General features: G+C 39.9%; 1 protein-coding gene across 2 annotated transcripts; it reads left to right on the top strand.

Moving 5' to 3' along the window:
- The first annotated feature begins 1,851 nt into the window (after positions 1-1,851).
- tmem183a (transmembrane protein 183A) lies at positions 1,852-7,285 on the top strand. Of its 2 annotated transcripts, none has more exons than XM_080461006.1 (8): positions 1,852-2,061; positions 2,339-2,428; positions 2,510-2,680; positions 2,781-2,940; positions 3,266-3,446; positions 4,790-4,870; positions 4,971-5,126; positions 6,138-7,285. In XM_080461006.1, the coding sequence occupies exons 1-8, from the start codon at positions 1,998-2,000 to the stop codon at positions 6,321-6,323; spliced, it is 1,089 nt and encodes a 362-aa protein (XP_080317132.1). In that variant the 5' UTR covers positions 1,852-1,997; the 3' UTR covers positions 6,324-7,285. The 2 variants fall into 2 exon arrangements, with proteins under 2 accessions (XP_080317132.1, XP_080317133.1); XM_080461007.1 differs by having other exon boundaries at positions 4,790-4,883; positions 5,070-5,126; positions 6,138-7,284.
- Positions 7,286-7,893: the final 608 nt, after the last annotated feature.

The following is a 7,893-nucleotide window of genomic DNA, read 5'->3' as shown; positions in this document are numbered from 1 at the left end:
AACTAACTAACTGGATATTTTGTAACACCTCCTGTCACCCAGCTTCAAAATGTGAGGAGCCACACTGCCGTGTTCTCACTTGTCAGTGTTCAGTTTCTCACACACAGTGATTGGAGCGTCATTGCTTGCTTTAAACAGGACCAGTGATTGGCCCCAAACAACGACTGGCTCTGTTTTGATGCTTTTTGTGCAAGATGTTTCGTAAAATGCATCATGTAGGTAGCTGAAAATATCTAGCCTGAAGCACTTTCATTGTTGTTTTTCCAAAGGTCATTGAACACAGCAATGTTGATCTTTTAGTTGGAGACCCTTAGGGCTGATAACATTGTCACTGTCTTTTGTCTCTTGCTTCTTATGCGAGTCTATCAGGCTTATTGCCTGAGCAGCTTTAATCAGAAGCTTTAATCAGAAGCTTTAGCAACGTTATGAGCGAGACAGTTGTGATACGTCTGCACTTTTCTGGCATATCTGTGAGGAGTGGGTGAGCTGATAAAATAAATGATGAACAAAACAAAATCCAGCAGTGGTGAGGCGGCACCTGCTGCCAAAACCACTGATCTCTGCTGTGAACAGACAAAGATTTCATTTCACTTATTTATCCAACTTATGTTTTCTGATGTTGTTTCCTATTTTGGTTTAATACCATAAATCATGAAAAAAAATCCTTAAACTGTCAAGATAAAGAAGAGACAACCCCACTTGATTGTTGCATGTAAACATTGATATGAAAGCAACTGAGAATGCCCGACTCAATTAAGTAACTTCTTAAAAGTTAAAACAGACGAACAATTTGATTTAATTATGAAGCAGGGCTTTCAAACTCATTTTAAGTGAGACCACAAAAAGCCAATTTTGATCTTCAGTGAATTGGAAATATATGTTGGCTGCAAAATAATCTAGAATTAAAGAGAACTTTGAATATTCACTTTGTTTTAGGGCAGAAAAGTATTATGAAAACATCTACATTTCAACAACTTGAAAGATAATAAATAGAGTTTCATTGTGCTGTTTTGACTGATGCTCCTTGAAAAATACAGTGAAATGTCCAATTGGTTTTTGTTTCAATGCTGTTTTTTTCATTTGTTGCCACCCAAAATACAAAAAATACAAAAGATAAAAATGGGTGCTTCATTGGCAAATGTGATGAAGAACTGATCTTTGATGCTAATGCTGATTCTTTTTCTGTTGCATCACAGATGTCTCACCTTGGCTTGCAGTGTTCTTGTCCCTGCCTTTGGCAAGGCGCAAAGATTACTATTCCCAGGATCCCGTTTATTTATCAATCCTTCTTCTTCTTGCTCTTCTTCTTCCGCCGTTTTTTTGGCGCAGCACGAGTCCAGCACGGTTGAGAGCACGTCCACACAAAGCACATCAAAACGTGCGAAAAATTCGGGAATAATGTGCTATTAATTTTATGAGCGATATGGCTAAACTTTTTGAAAAAATCGTGAAAAACTGTAAATAATTTTCCATTCAAAACGGATAGGAACCGAGTGTAGAACCACAACCCCCCCCCCCCCCCCCAAAAAAAACAACCCAATTAATAAGTTAAATGACTTTGTTATAAGTGTCAGGTGAAGATGAATGGATTATTTCATTGTTATTACCCATGATGATCCCAGTATGCAATAAAGAAAAGTAATACGGTTTGATTTTTCCTGTACATGTATATTTATCTCGTGCATCTGTACTTTTGAAAGTGGAAAGTGACAAGACAAGGGATAAATGTCTCTGCGAACACATGTTGGACAGAGTTCAGGAATCATTCAGAAATCGTTGCAATACCGACCATCACCGACGGCGGCAGTGTCACGCGGGGGCCAAACGTTATCTCGCGTTGTTTGCGTCGTTACGTCATTCCATGATGGCTGAAGACCCTGGCGGAACATTTTTCAATTTCTCTCTTATTTTTCTTTCTTTCTCTTTACGTCAGCTTGCCATAGAGACATGGCAGGACTCGCAGCCTCGTTAAGCGTCCGCAAATCACTGGTGTCGACATGCCCAAGAAAGGGAACCGAAAACGGCTGAAGTTTAAGGCCGGGGACGTTTGTTCGGAATCAGGTAGGATCCGGTTAGCCCGCCCACTGTTAGCATTGCTGTTAGCATCGCTGTTTGCGCTGCAGCCTGCAGCGTTTACAAAGTCACATTTAACTCTGATACTCATAAACAGGGTTGGACATGTTTGCATGCCATTTAAAATACGTGTACTGTAATATTGGTAAGATATAACAGCGAGCTTTATCAGAAATCACGTGATAGGCCTATACTGTGCAGCGATTGGTTGAGGAAATGATGACTCGAAATTTATCACTACTTATCTGCTTTTTTTTCCTCCTAGTCACTGTTGCTGATTATGCAGATGCAGACCCAGCCGTTGTAAAGTCCGGGAGGGTGAAAAAGGCGGTGGCAAATGCGGTAGAAAAAGAAGGTAAGGCATTGATCACAATGCCAGTATCTGCTGAGTGAAAGTTTACTTCCAGGCCCTGACTGTGCACTGCATTTGCTCCAGTTAAATTGCTCTGCGGACTGGAAGCCTCTCAAGGGGCTGTGGAAGAAGTCCTCTCGTCTGCATCAAGTGTCACTTTGGACGCTTTAGCCAGCGGAGATGACGCTGATCCAGAAGAAGATGGAGAAAGTGAAACTAAAGTGGCTCGCAAAAAGAAAAGCAAAAGGCGAAAGGGTATGATTTTATACTATTATTGCTTTGAATAAGATGCAAGTTGATTAAAGCAGATATCCTAAGTTGTAACATCTTTTGTTTTGGCATGTTTGTTCTGCAGAGAACAGCGAGAGCAGTGATGGGGGGGAATATCCCATGGACATTTGGTTAGTGCTTTCCTCCTACATTCGACCAGAGGATGTGTGCAGATTTTCTCTAATATGTCGAAATGCTTGGAACGTCACTTGCACTGCAGCATTTTGGACCAGGCTCTACAGAAGGTGAGACGATTTCAAATTTTAGATCTGGTGTACTGTGAGATTCAATGTGACACAATGTATTGTGAATTGAAAATTTCTAGTTTACTATTAAAACAATGTAATATGTAAGCTATATATGAATGACTTACAGATTGAGTTATAATGCAATAGATAAAGTAAATGGTGACATGAAGATTCTACTCTTTGTCAGCAACATCTGTACTCTCGTTTGTATTGATAATTATGTATTCTGTCTTTTGTCATTATTGTGGCCAAAGATAGTTTGGTGAACCACTAAACTGAACATATTGTGATCCAGGATCTTCTCTGTGTTTCTATTGTAAAGACACTACAGGATGGATGTTGATCTGCCCTTTCGCCTCCAACCTGACTCCATGAGTAGAATGCACTCTCTTCGAGCCTGCGTGATCCGTTCCCTCTTCCATTTGTATGAGCCGTTTAGTTTGCGTCTGTCAAAACTTCCTGCACTGCCAGAATCCACGCCCACTGCCCTTCTCAACTCCAAGGTGAAAAAAAACCCTCGCTACAATGTTTTATAATACAGTTTGGTTTGTGTATGACTGTAATTCCTATGGTGATTATATGTGTGCACAATTTCCACCTACATCATCACAGAAGGATATTGCATCATTCAGGGTTGACTATATTTATAACCAGCTTTGGAGTAATATGCCTCCTACATTGTCTCATTTATACCTCACATTTTCTTAAATCTTCTTCTCCCTTCTCTCTCAGCTGCATCAGTGACTCCCTTCTCTCTCCATTCTCTAGTCGTTCCCTGTCTTCTGTCTCGTCTGCTTCACCTCTTTCCAGCTAAGAACTCTGGGAATAGAGCTACAACGTATTTGTAAGCCTGAAAAGTTTTGAAGATTATGATACTGTTTAATAATAATAACTCATAGCCTGAATATGATCCCATTTTACCTCAAATTTATACAAATTTTTCATCTCTCTTGGGATTCTCTGAACTATATGCATTGCTGTAATTTTATTCTCTTCAACCTTCTCCTCTGTATCCCCCTGATGTAATTTCTCAGCTCCATCTCTTTGGGGAGAAAAAGAAGAAAATCTGACCGCTCACATTTTATTTTCACTTCCGCCTGTACCTGTGCCTCTGCTTCTCCAAAAAGTCAGGTTTCTGTCTTCCTGACCTCAAAGGGACAAAGTATTGTAGTCATCATGTGCTGCTTCATGTGGAATTTTGGTGACATGGATGTTCTTTTTCCTTACACTGCGCTCCGCTATACGGAAACTGAGTTTAAAACTTGTTTTTTCTTTTAAAAAAAAAAAAAGAAAGAAAATATAACATATATGTTGTCAGAACTGAAACCCATCCGCCACTAACTGTGGAGTTATGAACGGTTATGTACGGCGCAACATGGTGAACTCTCGGGAAGACGTTTGTGCAGCAGGTTGACTCCGCCTGTGGTCACGCACACACACATGCGCAGCCCCGTGTGCGGGAGTTTCCTTGCACTAGAAAAGATAGATTAGCAGGAATTCCTGCATATTTCGACGCAGCTTGTGGAAAAACACGTTGTTGCCACGTGACTGAATATTGCCCGCTGATTGGCTTCTGTGGCACCTCATGCACCTCTCCATTGCCATATACGTGACTTTCGTTTTCCTTTTTGAGATTTTGAGTACTCAATGCTGTAAAATTACACATCGTCAAAGTAACATTTTCAATATATATATATATATATATATGTGTGTGTATAAATCTGGAAAACATTCTCTTCCATTCAGTAAATTGTTTTGGGGGGTTTTCTTGTTTAAACTCATCTTCCAGCTCGCCTTTTTACTTCAGAAATAGCTATCGTGAATGCTTGATTCCTTTCTATTGCAGTGTTTACTCTTCTGGGTCAAAAAGGTGTTGGGGACCCGGCCAGAAGCATTGTGGGAGTTCAACTTCAAATTTCTGAAGCCGGTAACGACTCACAGCTAGCACCATACATTATTATTTAGTAGTAGTCTCTCTTTGCCTGTTGTGGTTGTTCATATGACAATTGTTTCTGTTTCCTTCCTAGCATGGACACAGTAAGAATGGCTGTGCCAAGTCCTTGCACATGCCAAAACAGTATGAAGATGTTCACAATAATCCAGACTCTGACTGCTATGTGCTTCAGATCACTACCCTCAACTTCATCTTCACACCTGTTGTAATGGGTATGACACTAACTCTGGCAAGTAACCCTCTCTTTTTCCTCTTTATGGGGTGGATCTGGCGTTTCAACCTTTGGGCAGCAGTGAGGCACAAGTGTTTTAAATTGTATGGGTTAGCGACATGCTTCTTGGTGAACATTTTTCATCGTCTTCCACACTGATTAGTGGTAACATCATGGCGACCTACCTAATATTGTCTCGGGTTCTCCTTTGCTTGTAGAGCAGGCCTGACCCATCGAGCCTGGTGGGGTCTCACTGGAGCCATGTGTGTCGGCCAACCTTGGATTGCCACTTAACCTTCCTTGGACTTAAGATCAATACAGACCCTTTCAGAGCAGAAACAGCCCATAACAGCTGCAGCTCTAGAGATGCTCAGACCCAGTCATGCAACAATCAATATTTGGCCCATGTCGGACTCGTTCAAATCTTTGTGCTTTCCTAACGTCTTTTTTTTGAGTACATAAACATGAAGGACAAGAGGTTATTTTTCTTTCATATATCTTGAAAAAGAGATCAGTATACTTTCATCAGACAATGATTGGGATGTTTGAACAGATTGTTGTTACATAATTGTCCTTTTTTTAATCACTATGTGGTCATTTACGAGCAAATAATTATTTTCCATAAGAGTTCAGAAGTCAGTGGGGATGTTATCAAATGGTGAGGCGTCATATTGATTTTGGAGACGGGGCTTGAAATAAGAACCAGTTAAGGGTATACTGCTCAGAGGTTGGCCTTTTAAAACTGTGAGGGAAGTATTGTGTGGTTTGGTGACATTTAAAAGATAAAAAAATAATATTTTTCTATGTGTTAGTATGGCTGCAATAAATGACCATTTATTGCAGCCACATCATAGCTAAAATAGAAGTACAGCTCTGTGTCCATTTCAGTTCTTAGACCGTCAGATATGTCTCACTGACTTACAGAATGTATATATATTTCTAGTTATCTTGTCTTTTATTTCACTCTGATGAAAAAAAGTGAGAATTATCACATCTCTCCTAATGTGACAAATCTGTTCTTCCTTATAGTTCACAATCAATGTAAGCTCAGACATGCGCCACCACCGCGTCCGTCTGGTATTCCAGGACTCACCACTCCACTGGGGAAAGAAAAAATGGGATCAAGGTGGGATCCAGGTGGTGTTGGATCCCGTACACAGTGTGAGGCTCATGGACTGGTGGCATCCGCAGTACCCCTCCATACCCTACTCATGAGAGCAGCAGCAGAACTTCACGCTGGCGACCCTGCTGTTAACTCGTCACTCACAGAATAATAGAGGAATGTTGGAGGGTCCCGGATTAGGTTTTATTGCTCCAACAGTTTGATTGTTATTGTTAGATGTTTGCATATAGCCACTGCTGATTGGTCTGAAATGAGATTTCCTGTTTTACGTGTAGTCACATACACCAGGGATGAGGAGAAACAGACCAGAAGAGGCTCACAAGTATTCTGCACAGGCAGCATTGTTGCATGGTAAATAAACATGTGTGACAAACTTTCTAAAAGATCTGCACTGACCTTCCTGTGGTTTGTTTTATTCTCACTTGACAATCTAATCTTGAATGTCCTGAATTTTCATTGGTTTGAATTTTGATAATGTTGCATCAACATAGTTGTAATATTTCTGTTTGTGGTTGAAAAAAATTAGTTTTTAAATTTTTAAGGCAGCCTCACCTATTATGTGACATTATTGAGTCCGTTGTGCACTGCAGGGGCCAAAGAGTTGATTTACCTCAATTATCATCTGCAAATCTGGACAGTGTTTCTTCGTATCATACCTATCTTGGCAAAAAAAACCATCTTGACTGTCTTCTTGCTGATTATTTGAGCCACATCACTGCCACTTGCAGGTTTCCTAAGTGTTTTACAGTGGCCTGTCTCTGTATTGAATGTATGTAGAACTTCATTGATCACATGCTGGATGATAGAAAAAGAAAAACCACGGACGTTGATTATTATTATTTTTTCAGTCACTAGAATTAGTAGCAATCATTTAACCTGGACTCTTCACATTTGCATTTAAATATCAAGGACAATGTAATTCAATTAACCACTTATGCTTGTAGTGATAACATTCTAGTGGATGTCATTAGCAGCAGCTGATTGTTTGAGAAAGTTGTTTAGTTTGAGTGATTAAAAGTTCTGATACCGAAATAAAAACAAACTGTTCCTTTGGAATGTCTCGTGTCTTTTCTCTGAAATGTCTACTGTATACCAGAAAATAGATTTATTTTGCTTCCTTGTTATAATATGGCGAGTGTCTAATGAATCCACAGAATACCCACGCTCGACAAACTGTTCTGGATTTTCTGACTTGTGACAAATATTCCTGAGTTTGCTTTCACAACACATGTATGAATGCTTATAATATGCTTTGTTATATGCCACATGTATTTCTGTAGTGAAACCAAAAATGAGTTGTATCTTTGGGTACTTTTAGGAAATTTTGTGTGAAACTTTACTCATGCTTAAGCACATGTTACACCATGCACTTTGCTACTTATTAAGTCACTACTGCTTAGGGGGGGTATGATAGTGGTTTGCACTCTTGCCTCATCAATAAAAAGCCCAAGTTTGATTCAGGGCTTTTCTGTGTGGACTTAACATGTTCTCCCTGTGCAGGCATAGGTTTTCTCTAGGCATTCTGGTTTCCTCCCACAATCCAAAGACATGAGAATAAGTGGAGGGGATTAGGGTTAAAAGATCGATTTTTTTTTCTTCACATCGCCTGTAAATTCAATTGAATACGGTTAAAAAGCAACTATAACTTTTGAGAATAGGACT

This window comes from Lipophrys pholis (genome assembly GCF_963383615.2).
Source record: "Lipophrys pholis genome assembly, chromosome: 4".
In the NCBI taxonomy this organism is placed as follows: domain Eukaryota; kingdom Metazoa; phylum Chordata; class Actinopteri; order Blenniiformes; family Blenniidae; genus Lipophrys; species Lipophrys pholis.
Note: the sequence above shows the minus strand (reverse complement) of the source record. Positions and strands in the feature narration are given on the sequence as shown.